The following is a 17,981-nucleotide window of genomic DNA, read 5'->3' on the forward strand; positions in this document are numbered from 1 at the left end:
CAATGTTTTATTTAATTTCGTTTGAACTTTGTGCCTCTTTTTTCATATTATCAGCACAAAATGATGCAAAGCAGTGATTTCTGTACATTAAAGTGGAAAAGTGCCTTTCCCAGGGGCACTTTATCAGTTTTTATGGGAGCAGAGTGACATTCACAATCTCATTTCCCAACATATGTTCTTCCATCTGTATAACCAATAACGTGAACTGCTAAAGTTTCACACTCTAACCTGTAAATCTCTCAAGAGGACAGACAGTCCTCTATTTTATTTTTTTTCTTCTTTCTAATCCCAGTATGTTCTGCTGTGGCAATTACTTATCAAATGATCTTCAGTACTGTGTATTTGTGCTTTCCTTATCTATATCCTTCTCTATTCTGCGGCAAACACCCAACATCCCCACAGGGATCATTAAAGTTTCATCCAATCTTTAGAGAAATACAAGATAGCACCATTTGCAAGGCATATTAAATAACAAGGAATGCAACAAGGGTCTGTAGCTGCCTCTTAAAATCTCTTTCCTGCTAACAGGATTGATCGCAACTGAAATTGTTCAAAAGCGTACTTTTGAGTTCGCTGAATATTATTTCTATCAAATGAATATCTTCATATCTTCTTACACCAGAAAAAGGTGAGTTTTTCAGCTTTCAGAGGGCTGCTAACACCTTATCACATCATTAAAAAAGCTGTTAGATTACAGAAGGCATGAATGCCAGACGGTAAAGACAATGCACACACTGCACAGAATAAATGCACTGGAGTCTTTCCTTTGCCTTTGTGAGGGAGCTCTAATGTCCCTCTGCTCTGTTTTCTGTCGGGCTCTGCTGTATGGGATACTGAGACAATGCTAATGAACCAAAGCACAGACTGTCCCGCTGTTTTTCCGACCCGCATCTACAATTGAGAGCAAAGCAAATACACATATATACCTTTCTTTGTTTGTCTGTGTTTGTTCATGTGTTAAAGCATCAAGAAAAACAAGAAACTTTTTTTTCTTTTTCAGACCCCTAGTCTGTCTTTTCTTCCCTTTGAAAACAAAAAGCGACTCTGAGTTTTGGTGTTGAAATAGTTCAGTAGTAGGTAACGCTTTTCCTCAAGGAGCAAATTATTTTATGGCCTTCAAAAGATGTAGATACAGGACCGCCACAGTTACACAAGAAGTGTGTTTTCAGCTTCAGTTGTTAAAAGTTTTTCAGGGTGAGATGGACTTTGGATGGACTTTACTGCACAGACACAGTTGTATGGAGGTGTGTGGTGCATTCAGTACATTTCAATAAATAGCTCATGACATCATTTGCCAGGATTATCAAATTATCACGTTCTGTTTTATTTTACTTGTGCAGCATTACATTTTTGTGGTATCAGGGTTGTTCATACTAATATAGAGGTATTAAATCAGCTAGTCAGAAATGACATCGAAACTCATCTCTGCTTCAAGTGATGTATTCTTGAAATGCTATTTTCTATCGGTCACGTTTTTACTGAGCAGTAAAGGAATCAAAAGTTGTTGTCATAACATGCTGTAATATTACTGTAAGAGTGACAGACAGCAGATCAAGTTGGTTACTTTGTGATTGGACCTGCTGGTCAGATGGAGGTGAAGTAATTCACCATTGTACTTGACACAATTTTCTTATCTTATTTTCCTCTCATCCATCCATTCTCTACCTTCTATTTTTCCTTACTCTTTTTTTTTTCTATTTAAATTTCTGTCTCCAACTATGTTTCTTTTCCAGCAAAAACAAGTCAATGAACAATGGATGGAATGGCTGAATATGTGGAGGAGTGAAGCTAGTCTTTCACTACTGATTAAATTATCAGCTTGGCGCCCCATCAGAGGCACAAAGGCATGAAATTGCTTGACATTTTTTCTCCTTACGCACTCTGCCATTAGCCATTTCCTCAGCTACATTTCACAGCGAGGACAGCGAGAGCCTCTGAAAGTCGTTTTGGAGTAACTTAAGGATTTGTCAAGCAGTGTGTTGTGCAAAGGTGGACAGATCTACAGGACATTGAACATCATGAAAAAAAACAGCTATAACAGCAAACAAACTGTGTACAGTGAAGTAACTGAAGAGGAAGGTGAACATGCTATCTGGAAAAAAGATGTTATATGTTACATTAGATGTATATATCTGAGGCTAAATATTTGTGTGTGTGTGTGTGTGTGTGTGTGTGTGTGTGTGTGTGTGTGTGTATATATATATATATATATATATATATATATATATACACATATATAAACACACACACACATCCACACAAGCACACAAATGTACACACAGACTTCTGTCTCTTGCTCTTTCTGACGCACAAATATACACACCCATTCTTTCCACAAAGACAAACCTCTAATGTACCTTGACTCTCTCCTGTCCCACCTCAGTAACTCAGTAGAGACTTTTACAACTTTTTAAAACAGCCCAAGGCTTTCTCTTTTCACCTTTTTTTTTTTTTTTTTTTTTACACCTGCAGGATTCATGAGGCAAATTAAACACGCTGCAGCACCCTCCCTCACCCAGACACAGACTCACTGCAAAAGTCAGGAGGCTTTAGAAATGCCACATCTCTGCATTCTGTCTGGATTTAACTCTCTTAAAGTCAAAGGCTGTCACTTTTGTCTTGTCTCAGTGCATCACTCAGCACCACTTTTTAAAATGTAAAAAGTTTTTAAAGTGCTTCCTGGATGGGGTTGGAACCGTGCTGGTGACAGGGGTACTGAGGCAGATGATGGAGCATTTAGCGTGAAAAGGTTAAAGGTTTGCGTCCCAAATGGCAAGGTGGCGATAAGGTGGTGTGGCTTTCAGTGGTTCTGAAGAGGGAAAGGGCAGGATGAATGTCAGCCAAGTCTTCTGAGTAATATAAATCACACTAAAAAGACCCAATTTGAACATTTTCAGCAAGATTTTCTGCATAACTTCCCACACTGCTTTCAAAAATACACCAGATGAAACAATTTCTCTTGAAAGAATGTAGTGTCATCCAAAAACAAGATGACCACGCTTGTAGCCAGTGGTCAGCCTTCACGCACAAATTATATTTTTTCCGATAGTTTTTTTCATAGTTTGTACTTTGAATGCTCCGGATTAAATTAAATAATCCCAATATCACTGTTTTCTGCCATGCTTCGGTCATGATTGAGGCAATGACACAAAAGCATTAGCATTTTTTAAATTAAATAGTTGGTTTTAGGTTACAATATTGATATTGTATTAATGATATACATGTGATAATATTATGTAAATAATATATCACCTCTTGAATCATTACTGTTTTTTGTCATAGTGGGTGGCAGTATTGCACTGTAACGCAGGTTGCCACGCGCAAAAAGGCAGAAAAATTCAGAATGTGTTAATGTTCTTCTTGTATGCTTTTGTGCAATTATGGTAACAGACTCTCTCCACCTCTTCAAAACCTAGTCCTAACAATTCAGAATGAAAAAAATCACTCTTGTGACTTACTGGGACACTTGAATAGAACAAGGCCAGTGTTATTCCTAACACCTTTACCATGAAAAGTAAAATGTCTCCCATGAAAAAGACCCATGGTAGTCAGTTATTACAACTGGTTCTGTGATTATTCTATGTTGATTGAACTGTACTCTGGACATGACATTTTTATAGCCAGCCCAGGGTGACACCAAAGAGTGTGGTAGACCCACCGATCCACTAGGATAGCATATGAGTCTCAGGGTTTGTCTGGCCTCGGTGCAAAAAGTACCTGCGTGTACAAAGGAGAAGTATGAGCAGGACATTCACCAGGTAGAATCCCCAGTGAAATAGTCAACGGTGATTGTTTAAGGAAGTAGTTATTTAAAGCCAAACCATGATATTTTCCTAAACCTAACCATTTTTATGATATTTCCTATTTTTGTGAGTCCTTTCCTTACAAAGTCGATTAGCCACAGTGTTTGCCAAATGGTTTTTGAAATAACTTAATTTTGTGCTCAAACCTAAAAGATTAAAGCTGTTGCTAAAGCAGAACAATGATGTTTGACTATAGTAGAATTTTGAGGTCGTACGTCATCCTCCAGGCGCACTGAGAGCCACTGTCAGGGTCTCCCAAAATGCGAAAGATTGGCTCATGTGCATATGTTAAAAGAGTAGGCTGGCTCCTTTAAGGAATAGGACAGTGTGTAAGGAGTGTGTGGTTGAGCTTGAGAGAGTGAGAGCGACAGGTGTTGATGATCTGAGCAGACGGAGTTGCAGTTGTCTAGTCGCAGTAAATGTACAGTACAGGTTACAGTTTGACAATGAATAAACTCTGCAGCTCCCAAGAGGAACTTATATTTGATTGACTGCTATCGCTGCCTATGCTAATATTTTTATTTTTAGCAATCCTCTCACATTTACTTGTAAAATTGAAAGATATTGAAAAATCTTGCTCATGCTGAGGCAACATAGTGACTGAAATTTAGGTAGGCTTTTCCTGAGATTAAGTCCAATTTCAGGGCTTCCACAAGTTTTTGACACAAGTGTCTTTCACTTGAACACTGCAATTATTTGAGCTCTACAAACTGACCCCAAATGGCCCATTCATCATTACAAACCCAACCGCCTCCAGGCATGACACACAGTATTTAAACAGAATGAGAATTAGGTACACAGTCAGTGAATACAGGGAGTAGCAAAAGGGACAAAGTCATAGATGGTGAAGATCAAACTACTATATAAAATGTTATAATGAATGAGGATTCTTCAATTTCATGTTTCTTAAAAAATTGCAAAAATGTGTCTTGTCCTTTATTCTTCTGTCACCTTTTTGAATATGTTAGATCATCCCCTTCCTTTGTTCCTCTGTTTTTCCCCAGAAATGAATTAAGATAAAACCATTCCATGTTGATGTATTTCTGTCCTGCTTATCTTGTCAGGTTGGACAAATATGGACGCTGTATAAAATGGCCTTGTCGCAACTGAAGGTCAAAACAGATCTATGAGACAGAGGGGGGGGGGATTGTTGGCGTGAGCGAGCGAGAGAGAAAGGGGGAATAATGTAAAAACTGCAAGCAGAGAGGGAGAGAAGACAGTTTTCTCTAATAATAATGAATTACAAAGATAACAGCTTGGCTGCAGACTCCTGCTATCTGCACCATGAAAAAACACAACCTCACAGGGGCCTGACCAGAAACTTTATGTGGCTTTCTGTGTGTACATGTGGTTGTGTGTGTGGGTGTGTGTGTGTGTTACTGAGTGCCTTAGACTGCGGACATGAGACTGAGTATTTGTCAGAGCATTAACAGACTGTGTATTTCAGTGATAAATCATGTGTGTTCCTTTGATAGTCGATTGTAATTTGGTAGTATTTGGTCTACACCCCCATCTAGAGCACACTTTACATTCATTTTTTTTTTTACATGTAAATAATATAGAAATCCTGTTAAAACACTGCACACCACTGATCAGTCAGTAGAGAGAGTACAGAGAGGCTAATTTTTACATCTGCTGTAGTATGAACAGAAATTTCCATCGTAGGCTTGTCATCATTATTGATTCTTGAATGAAGAGAGGGACAGGGAGCTGGGGCAAATTTCTGAAAAAAATAGCCATCCATTCTTTATCAAAACGTTTTTAGGTCATCATTTTCCTCAAATTCCCAACTTAACGAGTAATTCCAAAGCTCATATGAGATTGCTGAAACCTCAAGTACATGAGCTCTAGACACATTCATAAATTAAGAACATCATCAGTCAGAGAACAGCAATAAAACACACAGCACTAACACTGGCCTCCAGACTATCCTCTAACACATAAATTAACCAAAGTTAATCAAGTTGAAACTTGTATGAAACCTCAAACCCAATTTTTTTTTTCTGTTAATTGATGTTCATGGCAATTTTATTGTGAAACCCATCCATCCTGGGCATACTCATGATGATGCATCACACAGCAGCTTTTTCTGGGATTTTTTTTTGTTGGCAACTACTGATGGCAAGTGACAGAACTGATTTTTTTCCTGCAGTTTAGGACTTGAAGACATTATCATACAAGTTAGATTATTTCCCACTTGGACACTCCCTCAGGCTCAAATAAAATCTTTTAAAGGTTTGGCTGGTCAAACTGTGTAGCTGAGGAGTTGACATCCTGGAGGTATGAGTTTTACACATGGCAAATGTGCAGATATGCTGCTCTTCATCTCATTATGGGGAATTTAAAAATGGGGAAAAAACAAAGTGAAGAAAAGGATAGATGGCTTGTTTGTGAAGGAAACAGGCAGGTGAGTTAAAACAGAGGCGATGGCAAACAATGAGTGCTTTGTTGAGACGGAGAGAGAGGGTCCAGAGACAAAGAGTGATAGATAGTCGGTATGTATGTGTGTGCCTGCCCATCAGGGCTGGTTTAAGCCTGCAGCAGCGTCACTGTAATTGCCTCGACTGTCAAACCAGCCAAAGATCCTCATGTCACTGCTGTTGACTAGACCAGCAAGCTCTCTCTCTCTCTCTCTCTCTCTCTCTCTCTCTCTCTTTTTCTCTCTCTCACTCTCCATTGTGCATGCAAAACTTTAGGATATGATTCTTTCATTGCTGCTCTCTCAAACTCTCTTTTAATCTCCCACCTGTCTGTAAGATTAGATGTCTGTCAATCTCTCTCTGTTTCTCTTCTTCTTAACCTCTGTGCACTGCGGCATGCTCTCATGTATTTACAGATCAATAAGTCAGGCCCAATGTGAAGTGTTTGCTTCCAACACTTATTATATCACTTGGATGCTCAGCACTGCACAGCGGCAAACCCTCCCTCACCTTTTATCCACCTCACGACTCCTCTACATCTCCAGTACCTTTACCTTCAACCCAGAAAAAATACCACAGTTAGCTCTGATGAACAGCATAATCTGACATGTTGACAGAAGAAATAGTTTGATTTGTAGAGGTCTTTAAAAAATGCAAAGTTAAAGATAAAAGGCTGGAGTTCTTCTTTATGAGACACATTGAAAGACTTTTTACGTGCTAGTTAAAGCCTGATCAAACTGAAACAACAGAAGAAACATTGTCAAACACAGACACGTTCCTATAATGTAGTTTTCCTTTTCACTGAACAAAGCACACAGCACATAGCAAGTCATTTAGTCTGAAACAGACTCATAAACTCCAATTACCATTAAAACAAGAGTATCAATTTAGTGGGTTGAGACGACTGAACTCCGATGCAAACCAGTCAGCTTCAAGCATTTTCTTGAATCAAGTGACATTATCTTGACACCGCTGATCTGTTCTACTTCAGCCTATTGCAACGTAATGAAGAAAAAAGCCTAGACCCATTGAATCTCCACTTGAAATAAGAAGAAGTTGACTCAATTAGTTGATCTTTTTATTTTGTCTAAAAAGGCGTATTTTACTCAAGGTGGACCACTAAGACAAAATGACCAAATAATAAAGCTTAAATACCCTGAAAATAAAAGCAGCAGAAGAGAAGCAATGTTGAAACAGAAATATCTTTTAAAGTGTGTGTTCATTACTCGTGTGCAACCAAACATGGAAAACCACTACCGAGGGAGCTTTTCCCTGTCTGCTAATGTTCAGTTCTTTAGATTGCAACTCTGAAATGTGGAATTATTCCTCACCAAAGGGCCTGTGAGGAGAAGCTACATTTTCTCCATCCAGGGTACTCTAGTGAAGGAAAGGACATTAACAAAGGAAGCTCGGTACGATCACTCCCAGCCAAAGTGCCTTTGGCCAAGGCACTGATGCTTGTTTATGCCTCTCTGGTGTTTGGCCACAGACTGGACGCACGTCATGAGTTCAGTTAATCTACCCTTTGGCTTGAATGCTTTATTCTTTCAACCTCTCAGTAGGGATTTGGAAACCAACCTTCTGAAGTGTCCTTGAGCAAAGCTTGTCTGGAGAGGTGCCCTATAGTAAAGCATTTTATTTCTTATTTGATCTTTGTTGTGTGTGTGTGCTGTTTAATTTGTTAAACTCGCACTTCATAAATTGTAATTCTGTCAGCTTTGCCGAAAGCGCTCTTTATTTAATTTCACTTGCCAACATGCCCTTGAGCGAAGCACTGGGCTTATCTAACACCACCAAGCTGTTTAATCATCTCATATTGTTTTCAACTTTGAGTCACAGACTTTGCTACTGACCCTTCACGCTCCAAGGGGGGTGACACCAACCATGGCCACAGCACTTTATAGCAGTGCTGTATAACAATTCTTCATTCTTCATATTTGTTCTCATAGGTTCTCTGAAAGACAAATGAAAGAGTTATTACAAAGTAAAATGAGTCCAAATTAAACCAACACTCAGCAACGCTTCAAAAAAGTGGAGAAATGTCTTTGGTCACTCCTTGGCAACCAATCCCTCATTTGTAAAGTATTATCAAAAAATAGCTTCAATCAAAAACCTTAGGAATCTGATTTTATAGGCATTTATGAATAAGTTTAATTTCAACAAGTTCAACAAAAAGACCAATACTTTCTTAAAATGATGTCAGTGGTGATATATTGCAGGGTTTCTATTTAAAATTGCAATCACACAATTATGCATATGTCATTTTAAGAGGTCTGATTATTGTAGAAGCTGCGGTAATTGTGACATTACCCAACCAAAACCAACAGGACTGAGGTAGTTAAAAAAATGTATGATTTAACAAGGGAAACACAAAACTTGTCAATTTATTCTTCAGTTTCACTTTATGTATTCATCAGGCATGTTGAACTTTATGTAACTCTGGGGGCTTGTACTCCGCTGAGGTCTTTAGTCAAGACTAAACATGAAATTAGTGTTTGCCGAGTTCCCATTTTGTTATATCAGCTTTACCAGTACAACCACAGCTTTCCGCTACTTTAGATCGAGCATCTGGGGGATTGAAAATCTTGTTCACAGTCAACTCATTATTGATCCTGAAGTAATTGTCTAATAAGAGCTGACGCATCAGGCTCAAACTGCCCTGTCCGTCATACTGAGCGCCTGTGCAGATGTGTGATTCCACTCCATGTTTGTGACTTAATTGTCTGTATGATTCTCAGGCTGGAGTCCCCAACTCGGACCCTGACGCTGGAGGCCCCCAGAGGGGTGGAGGTCAATGCTGGAGTGGGAGACTTTACAGCATCCTGTAGGAAAGACCTTCTCCTGCAGTCCTCAGAAGGAGAGGTGAGTGTGTTTCCATCTGTTGCTTTGTTTGTGTGTGTGTGTGAAAACATCATTGAGGATGAAGCATCAGAAAGTATGTGTGTTTGTGTCTGTGTTGCAGTGTGTGTGTGTGTGTGTGTGTGTGTGTGTGTGTGTGGGTGGTGGTGGTGGGGGGGGATATTTGTTTGTGAGAAAAATAGACAGAAGAGAGAAACTGACAGAAATAGCTAAGTTCACATGTGAATGCAAGTGTGTGTGTGTGTGTGTGTGTGTGTGTGTGTGTGTGTGTGTGTGTTAGACTCTGTGTTGTGGCACTCTATAGTGTTGGGCCCGCTTCATTAAAGTACCTTATTAGGCTAATGAGCGTCATCAATCCAGGCGACCTTGTCCTCCTTTTCTCCCCTCCTCTTCTCATCCCTCCTTTCTTCCCCTCTTCTATTTGGGAGAAGTGACTTCATTAAAGCTGGTTTGATGAGGTTCCCTGTCAGCTGCCGCTGCTATGTGTGTGTTTTTGTCTGTGTGTGTATCATTGTTAGCCTGCTATCTCACTGTCGAGCTCTTTGCATAGCAGTCTGCCACGTTGCGTGAGCATCGAAGCAGACTTAGCCATTATCTGTGTGTGTGTGTGTGTGTGTGTGTGTGTGTGCGTGCGTGTGTGTGTGTTTGCAACAGCCTGCCATGTTGCATGTCCGCTGGAGCATAGTGTGTCATTAACTCAGTAATTAACAGAAGAATGCCCCCCTCTCGTTCGTCGCACTCACTGTCATTGTCAGTCACACACACACACACATTCACACTTGCACACTGTCTTCTATTACAAATACACACACTCTCACATTCTCACACATCAGCAATCCCACATGCACACACACACATCCACGCACAGATAACAGAAGTCTGTGAAAACAACAGTGAAAGTTTGATGCTCCTCTTCTCATTTCCTCTCATACAATCCTTTTTCTTCTCTTTCTGCTTGTCTTTTCTCCTCCCTTCTTCTCTCTCTTATTTCCTTATCTTCTTTATAGACTTGCTTTTGAGAAGCAGAACACGTTATCCATGTGACCAGACACTAGAAAGTCTGAGTTAAATTAAGCACACAGAGGTCATCAAACTCTTGAGACAGCTTTGGCATATCTGTAACAAATTAATAAGGGAGCTTTACAATTGATGGTGGACTTTTCAAATATACTATTAATATGCTTAGCCAGGCAGAGTGGCATACAGTGTAGATAGTTATACTGAATAAAATTATACACTAAAGATAAATTGTGAGGCTTACACATCACATCGTAATACAGCAGCCTGGTGAGTTGGTTTTAAGCTTTTTCAGTTGAGTTTATATGATCGCAGTCAGGATCCAGTTTGAGTCCTGCAGGTAAGGAATTCCACATGTTGATCCCCCGCACAAAAAACCTGTTTATCCAAATGAGGATTTACAAAGGGCACCTTTTTGAATTTGAATCCTATTTGAATCCAGGTCACAGTTTTCTTATTTTATTTATGATCACCTTAATGTCTGACGAAAAACACTTACCTAAAAGACTGTCAAAGGTTGTCAGCATATTTCATTTTAAGATGAAAATGTAACTTCACTCCAAGCAGTTTGTCAAAACCTGTCAACAGGCAGTGACAAAGAGAAAAAATATTAATTTGAGAGTCATATATAAGAGATAATTTACTCACTATCTGAGCACACAGCTTTGTAATTTGAGAGACTAATGTTTGGTTCTTTGTCTGCAGAGTTCTCCGTGTCATGTAGGTATTTGTATTTGCCCTGTGATAGATTTATGACTTGCCTCTAACCTCATGCATGCTGGTATAGACTCCTGCTCATGGCAGCTGCAACTTTATAATTTAAAGGAACAGATTACTTTTTCGGGGAGATTTGCCCCTGATTCCTCCAGGCTCTGTGGCACCAGCAGGAGGAGGTGAAGGAAAGTCCAGGAGTAGTGAACTCCCAGGGCTAGCTTGTTTCCAGTAAATGGGTCTTCCATTGGAACATTTTTGGGGACATTTTAGTTGCAGGTGTGTGCAGGTCTGATGCCATTTGTGTTTATCCTGGTCTCTTGATCTATGTCATGCACTTCTCTGATGGAGGGCAGATATCCAATCAGCTGCTCAGCAGTGCACATGACATGTTAAAGTGTCCTTGAGCCAAGCACAATGGGTGCCAGAGAGAGACTGAGGCTGTTGCAATAATATATTGTTGATTGTACCTGTGGTACCCTTCTTACACCATGGAGCTTGCATCTATCATAGTTTTATGGCTGTATAATTTTACAGTTGAATTGAGTGTAAAAGCGCAAAATAATTTTAACAAGGCCCTTTGCCTATTATTTAAATGTCTCCTCAACCTCTTCCATCCTCCTCTCGCAGTTTCCTTATTACCTCTTGTCTTTTCGCAGTCACATATCTCTCCCCTGCTCCTGTCTCACTCACATTCCTCCCTCCATTATTCTCTTTTGTTTTTTGCTTTCTTTTTTCTTTCCTCTTCTACATCTTCTTCTCCTCCTCCTCCTCCCTCCTCTCCTTCTCAGCCTCTCAGTCCTTCATCTCTAAGTAACCCAGCCTATCTAATTAACTTTCCACTGCCAGGGTTATACATCACTGTGGCTGTCACTTTCCGGGGAAAGGGAGGGGGATTATAATTTTTACCTTCTTTTCTGTCATCTCATTCTCTCTCTCTCTCTCTCTCTCTCTCTCTCTCTCTCTCTCTCTCTCTCTCTCTCTCTCTTTCTCTCTCTCTGTTTCATGTATTCTTTTGTCTCTTTCTGTTCTTTGTTCATCCATTATCTCCCTCTGTCTCTGTCTCTCTGTCATCCCTGCATAAATAGATGTCTCCCTTTTGATGCTGAACAATAGCATGAAGAAGTGTGTAACAAGAATCGTGGTTTGGGGCCTTTGGCTTGAAAAAATGACAGACCAACCTTGTCAGCGTTTACTGCACCAGCCGTTTGCCAGACATATAAAATACAAAACACCACTGTTCACTCAGGTACAGCATCGTAAATGCCACAAGAAGCCCAACCAGCATGTGTTCAGAAAGGAATTTTCCAAATAATTACAGTGTCCTAAAGGAAAAGTGTGTGCCATGTTGAAGTGGAGGGAAAGGGTCGAAAGATAGGTATGCTAAGAATAATTACTAATCACATGTTTCTGATTTATTCTCTCTTGGTATTAGTCCTTCAGGCACTGATACCAAATAAAATACCATGTGAAATACAGAGCCCTAAACAGAGAGTATTTCCATAGAGTAGAAAATTATCTTTGACTAACCCAGGTATTTGCTTATCACTCTTTGTCATCCAGTTCAAAATTATGATGAATGACAAAATTAGCCTAGCATAGCTCAGTTATGAGGTCTGTAGGTTGATTTGCAACTTTGCAAAGGTAGGGAAGTTCCCCATTAAACTTTCCTTTCCTTCTAATCAGAGTAGATGTTTGTAGATGTAGATATTTTACATAATGTGTCTAGTTAAGTCAGTGATTTTCCACAAGAAAATAAATGGGAATAGCGTTTACTCCACTTGCAGTTTTGAAGAAGCCACAGTTAAATTTGAAATGAAAAACTGTATTGTGCACCTATGAAAATGTCTCAGTTTTGGTAAGTAGGAAATGTTTCCTGAAACAAAGTGTTTTTTGTTGTTGTTACATTTATAATAACAATAATAAACTTTATTTATATAGCACCTTTAAAACAGAGTTTACAAAGTGCTTTGACAATCAAGCAAAAGCAGGAAACAATATTACGGATTAAACACTCAGTCAAGCCAAACACAAGGAAGTCTAGTGTAAGGTGAGTTAAAACAAGAGGGCAGAACAGAAAACATAAAAACACAAAAAGTCAATATGAGTCATTACAAGTAAAAGGAATAAAAGTGATAAAACAGGCAAAATCACAGAAAAGGAAGAGAAATGTAAGAAAAAACAAGTAAATAAATAAAAAATGAACTGTCTATCTTTCGGCATAGCTCTGTCTTATTTTTATTATAATGAAGCCCTATCAGCTCAGCGGCGACCCTGATCCCTGACCTTCCTGTAGAGAAGAGCAAAAGAAATGTGTGTCTCCCTGCAGGGTGAGCTTAAGACGAATAGACAGACAGGCTGGCACAGACAGAGACATACTGTGTCAACTTTTGATACATTTCAAGTTAAAATCAGTTAAATGTATTCAAAATGTCAAATTCAATTAAGAGCTTGTGAGAAACTGACTTCTTAACAGCAAAGAGTGAGAGCTAAGATAAGATGAGATAAGATGAGATGAGATGAGATGTTCCTTTATTGATCCCCCTTGGAAGAAATGTGCAGGTAACACAGCAGTACAGAGGTCTGTCAAGCTGCAACATCCATAAAAAACCAAGCATTCTCAAACACATAATGTGGCTTTGCTTGACACCACTTCATGAGTTTGATTTAGAAAACTTTAGTTGTTAATCATTTAAGTTGGTTACCCCACTATTCAAAACTTGTGCACTGTTTGACTTAAATGAGCCTATTTTTAGACATTATCTGGTGTCATAATGTTATATTTGCAATGTAAATGAATTTGCTTCATAACCAAACAACTTCTCTCTGCAAAAATGTACCGTTAAATACAACAAACACATGAACATTTACCTTACATATTCATGGGAATATAGGTGTATCAATAATTATTTTGCCCATTGGGTACATCTTTCCTGAAAATGTTTGCCTTATGACTGTAACACTACACAGTTCAACCATCAGAGGGAACATTTTTATACACCCTGTATGAAGACGGGAGGACAGAGACAGTCAGACAAGTAAAGAGGCATCCAGGAGGAGAAGCAACATGAAGGGCGGATGAATCAGTTTGATAAATATAAACTGGTGTATAGTCAATAGAGTCCCCACAGCAGCCAGATATACTGTAGGACATCACAACTATTGTATTATGTTTCTGTTTTCTCCCATCTGTCTGCATGTCCTGTTCTGGCTCCTCTCTGGAGATCACACTATATCCGTAAACCATTTTATGACAGTAGTACCCAATGACGCAATGTCCAGCACGGCCAGGCAATCCATTTTATAAGGGTCCATTTTATGTGAGGACATGTTTTATCCTTGAGCTCAGAGGCACACATTTGATTGCTACTGAGCTGACAGATTCGACTCCATGGCAACTCTTCTGACATTTATGAAAATTATTATAATAATCTGTGACATTTCCATATAAATTTTTACATATAATTTTGATACCCTCTCATTGCTTGATACAACGCATGGGTGAATCATTGCAGACAGTTCAAGGAAGCTTTGCATCCCCCCCTGCAGCTGTCCCCTCCGTCAAACCCATCCAGCTCAGCTGACCTCGACAATCATAAAGATTTGTCTTGACTATAACTTGAATAGCGAGAGAAATTTACCCACTGTAGTTAGTTTAGTTCACTCCACAGCACATTTCACTGAAGAGTAAGTTATCTTTTCTAATGCACAATAAAATTAAATCTATTTAACAGACAAACTGTTTTCGTCCTGTTTCAAGCTGTTTGAAAGCTGTGTTCACATTTTCAAAGACAATATGTACCCACTTTTTTTTTCATTTTGGGATTTTAGTTTCCAGCGGGAAAGTGATCCAAAATAATATTTTTTGCCTGATTGATCATCCTACAGCCTAGAGTATCCTCCTGCTCACCTGTACAGCTCAAGTGGATTATTTATAGTGTCTGTTGTGACTGTTGTCCAAGATGATGATCCTGGGACCGCCGGGGGCTATCCAGTGATGCTTGTCTTTGTCGATCAGCTGCATCCCGCTGTTAACTGTGAAGCTCTTGCTGTTTTTAGCGATTTGCAGAACATTTATTTATTGCCTGGGACATCTGATGGTTTCTGTTGATTTTTAAATTGCTGCCATATTGATTAAAGTAACCAAAAATACTGAGGAATTAGATTCCCAACAAGGTAAAATACACTGTTCAGTTAGCAGGACAATTACTGTGTTGAACTGGTAGGTAATAAACACCTTAAAGGTCCGATATACAACATTTGGCCTCACTAGATGTCAGGAAACAACTATTTACTATGTAAAGATATAGTAGAGTAAAGACGTCCTGAGCAGAGAGTGATGTCACACCTCCTCTCTGTGTTGTGCATGTTAGTGCCTCCTCCCTTCGGAACCGTTGGACCGCCCCGTTTATAGACACAGCGAGCAGGGTTGTTTGTGTTCTGACTTATGCCACTTTTGAGGACATACCCAAACGCTGCATAGGTCACTAATAAGTAAGAAAATACCTAAGCTTCAACACTTCAAAAACCTTTTGAACAAGGTATCTTTGTATTCTTTTTGTATCTTATAGTTGTTAATTATTGGGGAAATCCAAAGTTAAAGCCATGACAGGATGCAGATGGCACAATACTGCTCCTTCCTTTACAACTTTTCTTATATTCTCTTGGTGTTGAACGTCAGGCAGCAACACTGCAACACAATGTCATTACATTTATGTGTAGCACATCACTGAAAACATCTCACCCTGCAAGGGAAGTATCACCTCTCTGTCTGCCAACCAAGCCAAATAAATACCTACATACTTCACCAAAAAGAACAGCTTATCCAAATAGCATTCCTTTTCATCCATTCTCATGCAAGCTTTCCCTGACCGCTGACACCATCAAATGAACGGAGAAGAGCGGATGAAAGGGGGATAGAGGGAGGATCGGATGAGTAGGAGGTGGAGGAGGATGGCAGAAAATAGATGTTTCTGTCGATTTTGCAGGAGAAAATAAAGGCGTGCGGGACAGCGAGGCTTAAAGCCAAATCAATGTTGTCAGCAGCTGGCACTTAAGAAGGGACCATTAAAGTTTAAAAAGTTTGGAAAGCAGCGCTGGAATTAGGGCCAAATGGGTTAGAGGTAGGGGAGCGCTGGCTTCCATTAAAATCAAAGCCAACGAGAGCTGACAGATCCTCTCAGGATTCCTGCAGTCCTCCTGGCTTTTTTATAGACTACCTTTCTCTCTATCTCTCTCTTTCTCACTTTCCATCTCTCTTTCTATCCTACATTCATTCACTCTTTCTTTATTGTCCATTGTCTCCTATTTTTAATGTACCTCTGTATTTGTCTGTTGATTATTTTTCCTTTAACTTTTCATCAATCTCTTCCTCTGCTCGTCTCATCATACGCGCTTTATGCACCCAGCACTCTTTTCAGCAACTTTTGTGCAGCATGTTTCTGTCTTCATCTTGGAGAAGTTGTTTCGCCTCACTCGCCACTCAACTCCTCAGAGAATAGACTCTTCACAAACTGAAACATGGAACCTACATTTGCTGAGATGGGTCGGGTTTCTTACACCGCCAGTTGTCAGATATAGCAATTCAGAGAATTTTGTAAGTTGGCTGACAAAATCACTGAAGTTAACTTTTATTTCAACTGACAGTTCTGACTATCTGTTGGATTACGGCCTTAATATTAACCAGAATCCCTGTCATAGAGTTACTGGTCAAATATGCTCTTCCGTATTACACTTACAGACTACATTTGCAGTCAAGTGGAAAGGTCCAGTGCACTGGGACACACTAGAGCACCAATTAGTGTGCCGAATGGTCATGTTTTTATCTTTATTGGCTGTTTGTTGATAAGCAGACAGCACAGAAGTGCTTTCCAGGGGGCGATACTACAACACACTAAGCAAATACGGTCTGAATGAGTAATTGTTAAAAAAGTTTAACACAGAAAGTACAGAAATCTGAACCTCAAAGAAACGTAAAGCTTCAACATATAAATGTTTTATTGTGTTTTTATTCTGGCAATTCAGTTGTATTAACAAGATTTTGTTTCACAAAAGCAAACAGTGAGCACTGCTTACGTATGTGCAGATTGTAAATGTTGTCAGAGTCACGTTTCACAAATTATCATCACTCACAGAAAAGTTTGCATGTTGGACAGAGTTTGTCATGCTCATGCATTGGGCATAAGCATACAGGCTCAGCAATGGACAAACAAGAAACCAAAAGCCCAACACAAGACAAGGTAGAAGTTCACAGTTACTTTGGTTAGAAGTGTCACAAGCAAGGGTCAAAACCAGGGAGACAGTCACACCATAGGCCAACTAATCTAGACGGGGGATCAGGCAGAGAATTTTCAATCAGAGGATCAGGCAGGCAAGAAACAAACGGCTGCTGGCTATGCCAATACAACTAGATGATCTTGAAGTGACTGGAGGAGTGGACGGGGAATGGCAGGTAAGGGGTAATTGCAGGACAGTTGGCAGTGGCAGGATCTGAAATGACAGGGAGCGTAAGTTAATGGCAGGTAAAGAAAGCAGACAACAGAAAGTACATTAAGAAGAAAGTGTGAAGTTTGTTTTGAATAGTGAAACATGTTAAACTTGGTGAGAGGTAATGCCTTTGTTGCGAATCTGGCAAATAACCAACAGTAAATCAAGAGCTGAACACACAAATAGCATCATGAAGAAAACCTATGACTTGTCTGGCAAAGTGTCATGTTGACCTGAAACTCGAAGAAGTCTTGAATGCCCTGCATGGCACTTGTAAATCTTTTTGTCATGTTATGCACAAAAATAATAATGAAAGTTCACTTCACTGTGCTGCTGAGTGCTGGGAGGTGAAACGAGGTTAAATACAGAAACTTTTAACAAAGTTAGGTTACCATGGAGTTTTATTGTTTGTTGACACAATGTTGGGGCTTATTAAGACGCTGTTGCCTGGAGGTGTTATTGGGCTGATACACTGGGACCGGCTTTTTGTCTTCTTTTTCGCTGCTTGTTGTTTTACCTGCGGGTAGCACAGAATGGTGAGTGAATCAGAATGCTGGCAGCGGGTAACTCCCTGTCGTACACACTGCTGCTGTGGAGGCCTATAAAACACACACACACACACACATACAGTATACAGGGAAACACAAGTAACTAAGTGCTATAATAAAGATGCAGACTCTCAAAT

General features: G+C 39.6%; 1 protein-coding gene across 4 annotated transcripts in view; it reads left to right on the forward strand.

Moving 5' to 3' along the window:
- The window catches only part of LOC311272887 (zeta-sarcoglycan-like), a 335,957-nt gene that overhangs the window by 306,819 nt on the left and 11,157 nt on the right, over positions 1 to 17,981 (forward strand). For all 4 annotated transcript variants that reach the window (XM_084379627.1, XM_084379626.1, XM_084379628.1 and 1 more), the window contains one exon: positions 8,962 to 9,085. In XM_084379627.1, the coding sequence (XP_084235753.1) occupies positions 8,962 to 9,085 (124 nt within the window). The remainder of the gene's footprint in view (positions 1 to 8,961; positions 9,086 to 17,981) is intronic.

This window comes from Pagrus pagrus, assembly GCF_965226575.1.
Source record: "Pagrus pagrus genome assembly, chromosome: 2".
Classification (NCBI taxonomy): Eukaryota; Metazoa; Chordata; class Actinopteri; order Spariformes; family Sparidae; genus Pagrus; species Pagrus pagrus.